Source organism: Barbatula barbatula, assembly GCF_947034865.1.
Source record: "Barbatula barbatula genome assembly, chromosome: 24".
Classification (NCBI taxonomy): domain Eukaryota; kingdom Metazoa; phylum Chordata; class Actinopteri; order Cypriniformes; family Nemacheilidae; genus Barbatula; species Barbatula barbatula.
Genome location: NC_136787.1, coordinates 15,218,168 through 15,234,926, shown reverse-complemented (window position 1 = coordinate 15,234,926; position 16,759 = coordinate 15,218,168). Strand labels below are relative to the sequence as shown.

At 40.1% G+C, this 16,759-nt stretch overlaps 2 protein-coding genes across 2 annotated transcripts; one reads left to right on the top strand and one right to left on the bottom strand.

The window, feature by feature from the left end:
• Positions 1-4: 4 nt before the first annotated feature.
• On the bottom strand, positions 5-8,349 carry zdhhc20a (zDHHC palmitoyltransferase 20a). Its single transcript, XM_079449006.1, has 13 exons — positions 7,864-8,349; positions 6,743-6,769; positions 6,239-6,333; positions 5,788-5,908; positions 5,531-5,600; positions 5,419-5,451; positions 5,031-5,151; positions 3,717-3,849; positions 3,170-3,296; positions 2,809-2,892; positions 2,385-2,494; positions 2,124-2,171; positions 5-1,828 (listed from the first exon to the last, which is right to left on the bottom strand). The coding sequence occupies exons 1-12, from the start codon at positions 7,979-7,981 to the stop codon at positions 2,128-2,130; spliced, it is 1,083 nt and encodes a 360-aa protein (XP_079305132.1). The 5' UTR covers positions 7,982-8,349; the 3' UTR covers positions 5-1,828; positions 2,124-2,127.
• A 3,126-nt stretch (positions 8,350-11,475) lies between these two features.
• LOC306889200 (uncharacterized protein) lies at positions 11,476-15,077 on the top strand (the record flags this gene model as incomplete). Its single annotated transcript, XM_079447936.1, has 1 exon — positions 11,476-15,077. One exon carries the CDS (start codon positions 11,476-11,478, stop codon positions 13,822-13,824), a length of 2,349 nt encoding a protein of 782 aa, XP_079304062.1. The 3' UTR covers positions 13,825-15,077.
• Between the last annotated feature and the right edge of the window lie 1,682 nt (positions 15,078-16,759).

The window sequence follows — 16,759 nt, the reverse complement described above, 5'->3', positions numbered from 1 at the left end:
TTTTGATTTGAATGTAGAAATTCATACAGTCTTCGGAAAATTTATTGTTTACCTTACATACATTGACTTGTTTAATCTGCAAAACACAAACATTAATTTGAATTAGACTTGGAAAATCTGTGCAAACTGTTCAGACTTTAGAAACATCTTAAAATAGAACATTACAAAATAGCAAAAATTCTGTACAAGGAAGTTTCTTTGTAAATAAAACAATTTACACGATAAGAAAATGGTCCTTTATATGGTTGATATTTGATTCCAGTAAGATTATAGTCGTGATTACGCGATAAATTAGTGAGTTCCTTCTGTTTTTGGCATAATGTTAAAGACACTCATGATATAACCCCATAAGACATCCAGCAGATGTAGCAGCCAAACAGTATTTTCAAACCACAGATTTAGAACTAAAATGTTGCTATGGTTACATCTGCTCCAGTTTTACTGATTTAAATCCCTTTCCTATTATCTACATCTTCAACATTTTCCACATTATCATGCAATAAATAAAAATGTAATGCTATGCAATAAAATCATTAAAAAAGACACAAATACACAATATAAAAAAAAGACTTCATGAACATAAAACCTGAAATGGTGAGACAAATATACTCAGAAATGTGAATTTTTCAGATCAGGAATGATTTTCTATAACAGATAGGAGGTCAAAATCCTCCCAAAATAAACAAGTGGGGTGGAGCTGCAACAGACCTCTCAAAACTCCCCTCCCACACACAAGAAAACAACAAACAAAAATACACAATTATGTGGAATAAAAGTCTTCAACAAGCTTCACATACGAAATAAATTACATTAAAACTCCACATGAAACTATTGCTGCATAGGTGGCAATATAAAGCAAAAACTGAGTTCAGTCGCTTCTCATTTCTTGGCCTGAGTTTCTTCTGTAGGTGTGCTACACAATCTAGAAATCTTCATTGTGCTTCAGCATCACATTTCTGAAGGCGCAAATCTCAGAGTAAAATGTTGATGGGCATGAGGTCAAGAAAAAAACATGTCTTTAAAAGACAAGATGTCAGTGTTAAGGGGTAGAAGTATAAAGTTTATATTAAACTGTTCCATACAATAAGAAGGTTGAACGTCACGTAACACTATAAATACTTTTATATCTGGGCCTAGAGAATTAATTAGATTTGCCAAGTATAAAACTCATCGCACTTTTTCCACCAAAATCTGACTAAATAACTTGACAGACATTCCTATTTGAGTCACCCAGAACATCAGTTTAAGTTGCCAACGCTGTTTAGTGAACCTAAATCTGTTACTGTGGATTAATACATCCTGATCAAATACTGCATTACATGTTACTTCAGGTCTGTAAACAATGACAAAACCCTTCCACAAAAATCCTTGGTGACAAAAGTGCAAAAACACCTGTAATAACCGTACCCATGTATAACGTATTTGGCTTAGAAGACATAGTCGATTCTAAAGTTAACCTACAATAAATAACAAATTAACAATATGACATGCAAAACCTGAAGATCAAATTAGGGTATTTCGTCAAATAACATAATTGTGTATGCGAATGTTAGTCTGGGGAAAGAAGAGTGCATCAAGAGCTGTGATTCACCATGTAATAAAAATTGGTGAAAGAGTTCATGTTCAGTCGTTTGGTGCAAACAACCTGAAAGTCTGTGCTGATATTCATGCAGTTGAAATACATCTACCACAGCGGCAATGCTGCAGGTCAATTCATACAGATGAGATGATGAGATATGAGATCATCTTAAGGCATTGTATCTTAGGGTCATGTGGTTTCTCACATGAGGTCTTTAGAGGAAAACTAAATACGCATCACTGCAATAGCCTGTAGGGGGCAAAAATAACAGATTTAAGTGATTTAAGGACAAACATTAAGATCTTGTGACTTGCAGCATTTCAACAAACAATGTCAAAATGTCTTATTTCATTACAAAATTTAAAATTCCCCTTATATTGTATAAACCCAATGACTCTTTTGTTTTGTAATGATATACTTGCCCTTGTGTTGTACTTATTGCTTCTATTGTTTATCTCATTTGTAAGTCTCCCTGGATAAAAGCACCTGCTGAATGACTAAATGTTAGTGTGTAGCGCAGCGGTTAAAAGAACAATATGCTTACCTGTCTAGGACTCGTTCTCCATGGTAACGGAAACAGGTTGACATACCTCTGAAACACAAACCCAGACAAATCAGCCCTTCATAAACACATTTTCTCGCACATAATGTCACATCAATGTGGTGCACATTAAAGAGCAGTGTTCCTTAACAAAGCTCAGAGATTCTAAAAAAATCACCCCAATTTTTGGAAAGCTTAAAAAAATCCCATTTCACGATGTTCTCTAGAAATATCAGCGGTATAAAAACCTCCATTGTGACATACCGATGTTTGCACGGCTGCCGTCTTTGGAGTCTTCAGAGTGCATATCGTTTCCTAGGAGATGATTCTGTGACTCACTCAGAGGTCTGGGGTTTGTCTGTCCATCAACAGTGCTGTTACCATAACAACCATTATGCCATCAGTCACAAACACTTACAGATGTTTTCACTGCCCCAAAAATAAACCTCACCCTGGATGCCATTAAACCATTAACTGTGATACGGCAAGGACAACATTTCTAGGAAAAAAGCATCTCAAATATATTCAGGGTTAAAAGAACATTTCTAGACTGCACAACCAAATCTGAAACCAAGGAAGCCACGGGAAAGCAAACATGAACTGATTTGTCTTCAGGATAGACTGCAGAATTATACACGATCTCAAACGCTAAAGTAACTGGTATTGCAAACAATGAGGTTATAGTTACCATTTAATGGATTGATGTTCAACATTGCCTTGCTCGGAGTCAGTGTTGACCAGGCGAGTGGGGAAAGTGTAGCCATCTCCCAAACTAGAGGAAGAAATACAATATAAGTCATGCAACCATTGCTTAAACACATGCAAAGTCTTTCATAAGAGATGTTTTTATGCTATTATTGACAAGACTGGTAAACTCACATTCTGTTGAAACTGTTGCACTACAGCCCTTGAACTTATTAACATTATTACTTGGAACAATTTATTACCCATTTAATTAAACCATTATGTTCTGACTTGTCTTAAAGGGACTTTGGTATAACTAACATGGATGTAAAATCACAAAGAAGGCGAAAATCATGTGGTGTTACCTGCTGTAAATCGGTAAACACCAGTACTTCTTCTGGTCTCCAAACACCTGGGTGATGTTTTTACGAAAGCCCACAGTAAACCCATTTTTTTCTGGGCCATTTCGGAACACGGGTGCCCTAAAAGCCTCTGAACAAAAGAAATGACCGATAAACATAAGACCTTAACACACTAGACATAAGAGTTACATCCATCACATCTTGAAAAACCTCTCGCAGAGACAAAACCGTACAGTAGGTGGGCACACAAAGCCTTTTACATACATGCATCTACATTATACTTCCGTCGGTTTGAATTTTATTGAGTGTCACCTCAGTGAGAAATGGTGATGACTAAAAGGTCACAATAGGATCCCAGAGATTTAAAAATAAAGAAAACAATGGGAATATAAAGCAACACAACACTTATAATTAAGCACACAAGATGTTCAGACCACTTTTATAACACTTTGGGAGTGTTTTGTGTCCTTTTTGAAGCAGAAAATTATAGCAGCTGGAGCTGGATTAACCACAGAAACGTGTGAGGAGGTGGAGGTGAGGGGACACTTGCCTACAGTGGTTCTGTTTTTTCCCACGAGCCAGAGGTGATAGCTGAAGAGTGACAAGACGCTGATGAAAAACATGGCCGCCACAAAGAAGAGGAACAACACGTGAAACTTTGCGTGATTTTGTGGCAGCTGATTCTGTTGAGTAAGAGAACAAAACTGTGACATCGACGAACTCTTGATCAAAGTAGTTTATAGATCAGCTTGTATTAAGCTCCTAAAGCCTATTTTGACAAAACCCCTTCAGAGGCCTTACAAACACAATACAAACGCTTACAAATACACTTAACTGAACACACAATGATTGATTTAAAGGTGACGTGTGTCCTTTCTGCCCCACTAGCATCACAAAACCGATATTGCAAAAAAATGACAGTATAACTAGAGGGGGACTTTATGCATGGGATGGACTTTGTGTTTTTAATGTTAATTATTTTCAGCTTTAACATCACAAACATTGAACACATCACCTTTAAAGGGATACTTCACCCAGAAATGAAAATTCTGTCATCATTTACTCACCTTCGAGTTGTTCCAAATCTTTTGATGAACACAGAGAAAGATATTTGGAAGAATGCTTATAACCAAACAGATCTTGCCCCCCATAGTAGGAAAAATTACTGTATCAAAAGACGACATTTTGAAGAATGTAGGACAGCAAACCAAATCTGGGGCACTTTTGACTACCTTTGTCTGTTCACCAACTGTGGTAGTCAATGAGGGGCATAATCTGTCTGTTTTTAAGCATTCTTCCAAATATCTTTCTCTGTGTTCATCAGAACAAAGAAATGTATAAAGATTTAGAACAACTCGAAAATGAGTAAATGATGACAGAATTTTCTATTTTGTGTGAAGTATCCCTTTAATATACAAATGACTCATTTGCAACATTTGCAGCACAGACTTTGAGACGGCTATCTGCCATGCCATTAAAACATGTCTGCATCACTACACTATATTACATTGACGTTTATTTCTGATAATGAGAATACAAAGCAAAACCAATCACATCATAGTACACCAAAGCCCACAGAGAAAACAAGGCAAAGCAAGCGGGTGTGTTTTACCTCGGGGCATTGCTCTAAAGCCCTCCGTCTGCAAAGCTTTCGGCAAAGTGTTTAACAGACAGAATGTTAGAAGCAGAGGCAACACTTTTGTTGTTTGATTTCTACCACAAAAACCAGTCAACTTTATCTAGTGATTTTTTTAATAAAAACAAAGTATATTTTTTCCTTGCCTGTTTTTAATATCAGGGAGACAAGCTGCATTTTAAAACCGCACCAGTTTAAAGGAATAAGGAATATGATTTCTAAACTTACTGTCCAGAACTTGATGAAGTACTGCAGAACCGTGGCGGAGATGTAGACGCAGTACAGCATGGAATACGCCAGGAAGAGTACGAAAAACTTATAGTTGGAGAATCCAACACAGTTATTAACCCTAAAAATGATTATAGTACAAAACCAATGTTTTAAAAATCCACAGTAAATCAAGTCTAGAAAATCACAGGCACCAACCCACAAACCACTTTAAAGCAGTTAAGCTTTAAAACCAGACTGAAGTCCTCATTTAGGAGAAAAATCTATCAAATTAAGAGAGTTTTATCATATGGCCATATGCTTATTAAAAAGGGACAGTTTAAGGAGGAAACATACAAAAGAAATTCCTTCAAAACTGCAGGTAACATACTGAAGTGAAGACACATACCACGGACAATGGTGATCCATTTTCAGGACACATCTGCAAAAGTAAAACCAACACAAAAATAAACACAATGCAGATTTTCACAAACAAGATAATACATTCTCCTGGAACTCACTTGTCGCAGGTAGAGCAGTGATGGCATCTGTCTGGTTTAATAAGCTGGCAGCGGTCACAGTAACGGATAGCTGGGAAACATGGAAGACTTCAACAACAATTCAACAGCAGCATGTAGCATCAAAGTAACAACAACATGATCAGTGTAAAGTTAGACTTTTAATGTCAAGCAAAAGCAAATCCATCCTGCTGAATGTTTAATCTCAATTTAAAGTGTATTACTTTATAATATGTCATTAAAAGCATATGTCTGCCTACCCCCAGAGCCTGTGCGTGTGTATACGAGCAGCTCTTTGGCCACTCTCTTCAGGATTTCCTGCTGGGCCTCTGGTCTCTCCTCCTTCTCATACAGCTCTTTCTCTGCCTTAGGGAGACAAAACTGAGACGAACAACAGGACGTGACGTTATTATTTGTTACAGCACTAAAAGCTCCAAACAAACCATCTTCAACTGTAAACATTTATTTTTGGCTTTTTTGCTAGACCCGAACCCCCAATACCCACATAAGCACCACAGCTTGATGCGTCAAAGCATGTATGGTAACTACCAGGCTACATCTCCGCACCACAGGCAGACCAGATGTTTCCCTCCTCCTCTGTCATTACGTTCTGCGGTGGTGAAACTACAGAGCAGTCTGTTTAACTGCTGCCCTGCATCCAGATGTGAGGAGCACTCACGAGAGAGGGAGTGAGAGAGAGAGAAAGATTACCTCTTTGGAGGGGTTGGCAGGCTTGGAAATGATGGTCGTCCAGTAGGACCAGATGAACATGAAGAAGCAGATGTGAAACACTATCAGATAAATAACTGCAACAGAAAAGGGTTTTTTATCTTTCAAATGATTTCAGTCAAACAAGTGCTTCATACTATATAACCCCCAATAAAAGTTCATAAAGGTTCACTCTGGAGTGGAAAAACATGTGACCAAGAACAGAAGGCTGGATTAGGAAATAGTTTGTTAACCCCTTTGCATAACTATGTAGTTGGTACATTTTCACAATGCATGTCAAGATATTTTCACTCAAAAGTGTAAAAAGACAACATATGACAAAAATCAGTTTATGCAATAGTGAATAAATTGGAAGAAAAAAGCCTCAGGACATCTCTAAAATGAGAGTAATAAGAATAAGAAGAGCTCTTATACAGCATTTTTTGCTTCTTTGTTACACATCTTGTACCGAGACTGACCATCTGCGTTCACAGGTTTTTCTCTTACCTTGCTCTTCTGGGTTAGGGATTGTATCTGCGGAGGGAAAGGAGCCAAAAGTTAATCAGCAATCCCATAAAGAACACGATTCACAAAGCCATCTGCTGAGTGCTGGGATACCACTCATGCTCTCTGAGGCTTCCCAGTTCTCACCAGCTCAGCCCAGTGAGACCAGAGCACTGGGTGACAGGCACTGCCATCTGGCCGCATTCTTTGTATCCATCCAATACCCGGGTCGTCAAGACAACTAAATGAATGATTGACAGATACATGTCATGTTGGCACGGTCAGCCCTGAATTCTTGGTATTACATTTACTTTTCTTTTGGTTTTTAAGGAAGTTGATTAAAGATTGCAAGTGTCTTTGTTGTGGGTCAATAAGGAAAGAATCATAATGTTTCACTGCACAGAGCGGAGCACACAATGAAGCGAGTGTATTTCGAGACTGATGGTAAAGTAATAACTGCCTATGTGTGTGTAGAGCTCTCTGTGGTTAAGTGGTTAACAAGGGCTAAAGTTGAAGACGTCAAAAATACTTCTGTACAACATAATACCAATACTGTTGTTTACTTAATTTACACAAAATAAATAGTCAAAACTATTATAATGATAAGTTTAAGATAGAAATTATACAAGCTGGCAGTGATGTCACTCCAGTACATTTCATGACCATGAGCCATCTGACCACCGACAAACGAAATGTATTGTGGATCCATGTGATCGTCTTCCTGTTTAATCTGCTTTCAAAATTGTAATAAAAGCATTTACACTCTGATTAAATAGACATAACTGCGTTTCTCTAAATAAACTATCGTCAGACCTAACGTTACTCTCAAGTATCCAAACGTCTCAACCCCATAGCATCTGGTCTTAAGACTCAATGTTTAACTCTTTCTATTATAATGCGTACTTAATACGTTCAATCATTACAATTCAAAGCACAAAGTTCACAAACACACGCGTGTCTTGCATAAACGATGCACATGCAGTAGCGTTTCGGAGCAGATCGGCACTAAAATCTTTGTACCAGTCAGTTACAGTCACTTCCTGCCCACGGCACCACTGTAACAACTAACCGTCAACTTTTAACCAGTGACACGTTCAACCAAACCACCTGGGATCGAAACTTACATATACAGAGCTCCACCACATAGGCGTAGTAGGACCAGCACACCACCAGGTTGATAAAAATGACAGGTATCCAGGATAAAGTCCGTTGACAGCATCTCACTGCAGGAGAGGGCGCCATCTTTAATCCGACCCTTGGGAAGGGTGTCGGTGACGTCACGTTACGTCACGACGTAGAGAGGAGGAGAGCGATGAAAAACAAAAGACTCACTTCACGCTCCAGCAGCATGTTAATACTCCATTAGACACTTATCGAGCAATGCAGGACTTCGTTTTCAAACAGGGGATTTGTTAAATGGATAAAATAACAAAGGAATAGTCACCACTAAATCCACCGTCTGATTTTTGTTTACTCTTATTTATTGTATGGGAAACGTGTCTAAATACAATGATATTGGTGTTTAAAATACCTACATTCCTGTGCATTAACTGTACGTGCTGTGTATACAGTATCCTGTATAATACATATATCGACAAACGCATCGCTGTGTGTTCACTGAACCGATAGCATCGCTATTTATAAATAGCGGCTTTTAAGAAATTGTACAAAACGTTACCTGCAATCTTAAATTAGACCAGCAGGGGGAGGCAGCACAATAATTTAAGCATGAAGATCGGTAGGCGTTGATTCACATGTTAAATGATCTGACACGATTCGTCCTCTTTGTTGGGTTTGTGGATATAAGACGGGATAAACGTTTTTATTTCCATATCAATTCCATTCATGAGCTTGAATATCGCAATGCACGGTCCGTTTGAATACATCACTTCTCGACATCCACCGTCCTTAAAGTATTCTAAAACGTCCTAAAGCTAAATAAATGATAAAAACGCATCTTCACTCCGTTCACATGGTCACTTTGCCGTCACCTATATTTAGATTTTCCGTCCATTCAGACAATGACACGCAACACGGCGCGTGGAGCATACAAAGATCATGAATATTTAATGTGGCCATTTGTTATTGGTTGCTTAACAGTGCAATAACAGATCATTGTAATGCTTGGAGGAGGCAGTGAATATGTGGATTTATAGATGTGACTATCCAGTTATATTCAGTCCCATTAATTACCTAAAAAGTAATGAAAATTTGATGTTTTTCTTATTTTATAGAGAGAGATGGTAGATTAGTTTATGTGTGAGATGTATTCTGTTCTTTCCCACTGTGGGTCCTGTGATGTGTCCATGTGTGTAGTATTTTCTCTGTACTTTAGATTAGAAAATAAATCTTTCTAGTCCTCGGTCTCTTCTCTTCTATCTCCTCTCTTCAGGAGGTTAAGAAAAGTGAGTTTGTCAGAGCTATAAGGACACAAATAACAAAGAACAAATTGTCTACTCATAGTGATAGGGAGATCTTGGCCTGGGCCCAAAATATAATTCTTGCTTGTGATAAAATACATCACACGCACACGCACACGCACACGCACACACACACACACACACACACACACACACACACACACACACACACACACACACACACACACACACACACACACACACACACACACACACACACACACACACACACTTTAATGTTGCATTATTGGGATGACAAATATTTGTACAGATGTGATTAAAATGACCAGTTAAAACCAGCCTTGAGAAACAGTTGACTGTAAATGTAATGAATGCATTGGGTGACCTGCTGTATAATACAGGTTTTTCTGTATATGTATATTCATATAAAATTAATTCAACGATGCAATATTCAGTTAGGTGTTTTGTGTGGTTTTTGGGGCTTGAGAGATATAATCACCGGTCTTTCATGTCTCATACAGTACGTGCTTTATTTGTAAAAATGAAAAAAAAGTTTAAAGTGTGCCGATTTATGCTGACCCTCTGACATGGATAAGTGAAAGAGAGAGGACATGAGATTGGATCACATTCTGAAGAAATTAATAACACACATATTAAGATTTGAACTGAATTGTGTTTTTTAGGTGATATTTTATCTCCTCCTGTATTTATCATCTCTTTTTTGTAACTATGTTTGTATCTCAGTTTAATGTGTTGCTCTGTCTGGTGAGAGCCCCTGTTACTGAACCCATTTCAAAGCACCACTTTAGTGATCAAAGAATTCATTTTGTCGTACCAGTGACGTGAAGGAAGGAGTAGAGAGGTCTGTTTTTAGAAAAAATACTTAACAGATTAGAAACGAAAAGGAGATGTGTACATGGACAGATATACAGTAGGTGGGGGTCATGCGACTATTGTATCAGTTGCAGTTTCAAAATCCAGCTGATTCACAGCGGACATTGAATATTCACTGCTATTTGAATATGTATTGCATATTTAAAAAAGATAAAATGCATGTGTATGGTATGTAATCTTGATGTAATAGAAAGAGACGAAGGAACAGTGTCGCAGAGATACACACATGGGGCTGTGATAATGTTGTCATGACGAGAGCAATGCTGATTGTAAAGTGAGTTGTGATGACTGAAGCCTTCTAACATATATCTACCAGTCTAAACATATATGGGCGGTTTCCTGGACAGGGATAAGTTTAAACCAGGACAAGGCCTTATTGAAATTTGGTTATTGAAGTAGTTTTTTAAAACATACTTCACCAAAAACATTCCTGGTGGGCATCTTGAGACATAACAATCGTACTGACATATTTTAGGATAGGTCCTCAGAGCAAGTTGTTTTCGATCATGACACCTCTAAAATTGAAGTTAGTCTGGAACTAGGCTGAAGCCCTTTCTGGGAAGCCTCCCCATAATGTAGACCGTTTACTAATCTCCTAAGGGAATTCTGTGTGTTTTTTGCGTGAGAGAAAGAAATTGTAGGTAGTTGAGTGGGTTGAGATGATATTAGAGAAGGAGTGCATATAAGACGACAGGATAGTTTAAGTAAGGGAATTGACCTTGGGGAGAATGCTAGTCAATTAAACATTATACGATTTAAACACCCTGATCTGTATTGCTTCCTTTTCCAATTTCCAATGTGCATATGTCTGCAATATCATGTAGTTTTTAACATACAGTATGTTGATATATTTTTCTTTTTCTTACAATCAGTCAGGTGCTGTGAACTGAAGCAATTGTCTTGTCCCCTCTTCCATATGCAGAAGTGATGCTGATAAAAAGACAACAGAGTCACCAACACAAAGGATAAATCTGGATGAGTAACTGGATAGATGGATGACCAGTGAGTTGGATGAAAAGAGGGAGTGGATGGTGAGAGAGAGAGAAGGAGAGTGTGCCATGATGACAGCCCTTGGCTCCGCTCCATTGCTGACGAAAGCTGCTTAGACCCTCAGTTGCCATGGCGACCAGCTGGAGCAGTCAGAGGAGAGGAGCAGAGAGAAATAGAGGGAGGGCGGAGGCTGGGGAGGGAGGAACAGAGCAGAGCGAGAGAGAGAGAAAGAGGGAGCGCTTAAAAAAGAGAAATAGATAGAGGGAGGGAACGAGAGCGGAGACGGGGATAAATACAAATTGCTAGCAAAAATATTCAGCAGACATACAAAGGGAAGAGGTAACTGTTTTTTAATTTTCATTGGAGCTGTTTTGAATTAATTTGAGTGTGAGGTTTCAAACAAAAAAAGAGGGTGAGGGTAGACAGAGAGATCGTTACGAAGGCAGAGACACACTGCAGTGGAGCTGGAATATGGATGCACAGTCTGAGAGCTGTGAACCGCCGCCATGTGACTCGCAGCCTCCAGGTAGAATCAGGAAAGCCTTCAAGCTGTTCGGCAAGCGGAAACCAGGCAGCAGCGTCGCTAGCATCTTTTCTATCCGGGGAAAAGGCGATGGAGGCCCTAAATCACCGCCATCGAGGAGCGAAACTCTAGATGGATTAAATGATCCTACCACCCCAGAAGCAGAAGCGGAGCGACAGGATCTTGACCAGGAAGAGGAGAGTCAACAGGAGGATGCTCCAATGGACGACTTCACAAGCGGGAATATGAAAACTGAGACCACCCCTACGAGGCAGTCCATCTCCTCCCTCACATCGGCCAAGTCCCTGAGCTTCCTTAACATGCTTCGCAAAGGTCGACGAGGAGTAGCGGGAGAACGTCAGGCTCAGACCGAGTCTCAGAGGCCTGGACGGCAACGGAAGGGCCTGAAGGGGCTGTTTAGTAATGTACGCTGGCCTAGTAAAGAGACGGAGGCTGAAGAAGAAGCTGAACCCGGCCCTCCCCTTCTTGCGTCCCGCTCCAACAGTGTCGAGATTATAAAAGAAAGCCTCACATTAACACCTGGCCCAACACCTCGCTCGGCTGAGGAGCAGCAACATGAGGAAAATCAACAGCTTCCTACAACACAAGAGGGCCCCACATCATCGAAGAATGCTGAAAAGGTGAGCGAGGCAACAAAACCACAAACAGATGAACGTTTGAGCACACTGCTTGGAGATATATCATCAATTTTAAGCTTTGATACACTGACGCCATGTGGAGATATTGTAGCGGATGTCGAGGCAGAATGGGTCAAAGCCAGCTGTCGCATGGAGGGACAAACAACGCTGAGGGTGGATGATTCTGAGAAGACTTCATCTGCTTCAACCAGATCAAGGCCCAGCCCTTCTCCTACATCAACTTTGAGCCCTACTTCCTGCAAGCCTTCCCCTACTTTAGCGACAAAACCTGTCTCTTCACCTGTCACCACAAAACCCATTACTAGCCCTTTGCCAAAACCAGCTTCCTCTCCAACATCCTCTACATTGACCAAAACGCCACCATCCATGCCCTCCGCCTTTATTATCCCTAGACTATCCGCTAGCCCTCTCACTGAACGAACACCAGCCCCATCAGTTATGCCCATAACCCAACCCACCCCATCTCCTACTCAAATCACTCCGATTGTCCAACCTACTCCAACACCTTTCTCTAGTACAGAGTCTGCCAATGATACTACATCAAGCCCCATATTTAAATCTGTTTCTTCCCCTGCCAACCCTGCCCTGTCCCCTAAATCTAGCCCTGAACTCAAACCCACCACAATACAACCACCTAGCGTCACATCTGCATCCATGACCCTACCTATCCCAACCTCAACACCTGCCTCTCCTCCTGTCACTACCCCCATTTCAGAATCCTCCCCTTCACCCACAAGTAGTACCACCCCCGATTCTTTTACCAAAACGAAACCTGCCCAAGCAACAAAACCAACACATGAGTCCAAACATGGTTCATCTACCTCCACAAAACATCCACCACCATTTGATGTATTTGGTAAACCTAACAAGCCCCCCGCACCGGCAAAGAGACCAAAACTCATAACGACATTCGGATTATCAACAAGCCGTAACACTGCTCCTATTACCAAACCCGAACCGGAGCAGCCGACGGGACAAACTACAAAATCCACCTCCCAAAGTGACAAGATGTCAAATGTAAGAAAAACCTCTATCTCTGAACCGTTTATTAAACCGATTCAACCATCAAATTCATCAAACTCCATTCAAAGAGCAGAAGAGGATTCCAGGATGCATTTAAGGAAGGACGTAAGACAAGAAGGAATTGATACGAGAGACTCTGTTGCTACTCAACGCATCACCAAAACAGTGAAGAAGGGCGCGACAGGGAAGCCTGCAACTCTGAGCAAAATCCCTGTAAGTGGTGGAGGAAGACCTGCAAAGCAGCATCAAAGAGAGGCCCAGCCCAATGGAGATGAGGACCACTCCAATCCACCAACACCAGTAAATGAAGAGCAGAGCCCATTCTCTCTCTCACGGGAAAGCAGCAGCAAAGAGGCTCTCAGCGATATCTCCACAGAATCAGGAGCCGTCACCCCAACGCTCGGTCAAGAGGACATTGGTTTGACTTCTGCATGCCCTGCAGCCGGTGCCACAAGTTTATCCCGAGAATCCAAGATTCCAGTCAAACATGGATCCACTGCTACCTACCATTCTATACATGGGAGAACAGAGGCTACACGTTCCAAGATACCGGTGTCCAAAATGCCCGTCCGCCGGACCAGCAATAGGCCCGCGCCCACGGCCCCCCGAAAATAACAAAAGTTCCCATTATCTTTGCAACAAGTCCCAAATACATTCCAATGGCAACTTTTCTCAAGATCTTCTTTTTTATATATTCAGTCAGGCATCATTAAACCTGGATTAAGTATCCTAATATCCTCCCGTGCACAACTGGATTATGTTTTTTTACTCATTTGCATACCGGTGTCAATACTTTTGTCAAACTGGATGTTTCTATTCTTGCATCTATTGCACCGACTCTTTCTGTGGATTTAATTCTGTGTGCCACCCGAAACGCAGACACACACACACATGCTCTATCTAAAGGGATCCTCTGGCAACCTCACATGCTAATTAAAAGGCTGGCACTAAAGCACAAGAGCCCTCACCTGGAATCGAAAGCCATGTAGAGCTCCTCGGCAGAAACAAGGAATGGATCCGTCCATTATTTCTGTAGTACAGTGGCTACTCATCATCATCAAAGTGGTCCATAATGGTTTTTAAAAGCCATCATAGAGTCATGTGGTTTTTCTCCAGGTCTACAACACCAGAAGGGCCCAGTGTTATCAGAAAGGTGCTTTTTTCTTCCTGGCCAGCCACACGGGAAAACATTTTGCTGAGCAATGGAGGATCTTTGTAGCCTTTGTTACTTGGCCTTCTTTTTTTAGATTTTCTCGTCTTGTGTCTTTTTTCTTTTCTTTTTTTAAAGTGAGCTTTCTGGATACATGTTAGTCTTCTTGAAGCCCCCACGTGTCGTATGCAAATAAACTGAATTTGTACAGTTGACGCCAAGACAGGATATTCCACAGTATCTTCTGAATGTATGTAGCAGAACGCATGCCCTACTTTCTCAACCAGATGAGCCACTCTCTCTCCTCACCGATGTCCTTTTCTTGCTGTTTTTGAAACACTGTGTTAGGTCACACAGTGACTGAGCTGTAATGTCTGTGTATGTGACATGTCATCAAAGACCCATGAGACTAATGGATCTAGATTTGTGGACACAGTGGATTGTTTCTTCTGCCTGAAGTGAGACTTCTATTATCGAGTCTGATGATAATAGAGTGATGTATCACAGACAGCAGTTGATGTTATAGGAAAGCGAAGACTTTGGTGGATGACAGTGGCATTGAGGTTTGGATGGATAGATCCTTTTTTAAGTTGCCATCACACATGGACATGTGTAATAGAGATTTATTTTTGTGTGTCTGTATGAGTGTGTGTTTGTCAGTGGATGGGTGTTTATCTTAATGTATCATTGTTTCCTATTTAATCAATAAAATGTGATTATACTTGCACAATGTTTAATAGTAGACTCCACTTACAATATGATAGTGATTTGACCACTTCTTTACAAGTAGCATTATGCATCCCTGTTAGTCTGACATTCGTAGTCGAATCCTCTAAAGCCTTTCACTAGAAACCCCCAGTCCCCCCACCCCTTCCTCTGCATTGCCATGATGTGGTGTTGAAAAGGCCACTGACCTGAATAGAAAAGCACATGTACGTCAGCGAACATTGGTCAATGAGCTGTATGTTAAGATACAACAGGACCACGCACCCCTGCATCCGATGAATGTGAATGAAACCCTGTCGTTTTCTAATGGGACGTTATTTTGTCTCCGAATAAGGATTATGTGAGCTGTTATTATTCTTAGTGTTGGACTCACATCAACCATTATAAAACATAATAGAGGAAATGAATGGAGGGCTAGTAACGGGTTGCAATGAAAGGACAGTGGGCACACAGAGAGAACGGAATAGAGACAGAGAGAGATTGTGGTGGAGATGGAGGAAGAGAACATGGAAGGGGAGGACATAAAAAAGGTCGTTTTGGTTTCATCACAGCTGTGTTTTTCGACGGCTGTGAATGTTAAAGGAATAATGGCAAAAGCAAATTTTATATGTGATCGTGTCTGTGAAATCGAGGCTTGAGTCTCGTATATAATATAAAATGAAGAAAATAGGTAATGTGAGTTTATTGCTGTAAATGATGGATATTGATATAGTATCATTTTTCATAAGAAAAAAAATAGGCCTACTGAAATTTGTTCTTATTTTAAGGGACACTGTTTTATTACTTTGCACAAAAAATACGAAATAAGTTTGCTTCCTAAACATTCAATCTTCCGCCTTACTCTGGCAACGTTAAATAATGTATATCAAGGTTATATTTTGATCGATTATTTACTTTTCTTTACATTATGTAGAATTGTTTTATGTAGAAAACCAAGAAATTACTTAAGCCTTGGTTTTCACAGATGGGGTCACACATATGCAAATACTGCAGGTAGATTTATTACGAAAATAAACATTTTAGACAAAGAAATAACTGGACTGGTCTTATTAAAACTCTCACTGCTGTAATTATATTATTCAGAATACTAATATGTTTATTTCACTATCACAGGCTGAAGGAGGCAGGGAGTGTGGAGAAAAGAAAAACAAAATTTGGATATTTACAGAAAGAACTCACACAGAGACAGCAATAAACAACCTCTGTTATCTAATTCAGACCCTAGGGCTGTATACGACAAAAGAAACACGAGGACTTCACAGTGTGATTAGCCAGAATGAAGCCCACTGTTAATAAAAACCATCCTTTGCTTATGAATCTGCCATCCATGGCTTTGAAAAGTATAAAAACCTCTTGTTTGTGCTTTACCTTGTGCCAAACCAAACATAGATCAGCAGCACCTGAGGTCTTATTGTGACAATGAATGATGATGAACAAGAAATAACCTTATATCTCGAAGTGAATCATTTTGATGCGACTATAGCAGAAGAAGCCTGCAGTCTCATTTATGGCGATCAGAAATGAGCGGTGCAAAATAGCCCAAAAAATACAATTAAACACTGCAGCTGGGAGATGTGCAAAAGATAGCGAGAATGTGAAATATAGGCAACCATGCTAGACTAAAACATGTTGTATGGGTGATGCAAGTCCCATAAAGCAGATGGCATGACTTAA

Excerpts from the sequence above, each read along its gene's own strand:
- zdhhc20a (XM_079449006.1), bottom strand. The coding sequence starts at position 7,981 with ATGGCGCCCTCTCCTGCAGTGAGATGCTGTCAACGGACTTTATCCTGG. Across the intron at positions 5,601-5,787 it reads CACACGCACAGGCTCTGGGG|CTATCCGTTACTGTGACCGC; the intron begins GTAGGCAGACAT and ends CATGTTTCCCAG. Across the intron at positions 5,452-5,530 it reads CACTGCTCTACCTGCGACAA|ATGTGTCCTGAAAATGGATC; the intron begins GTGAGTTCCAGG and ends TTACTTTTGCAG.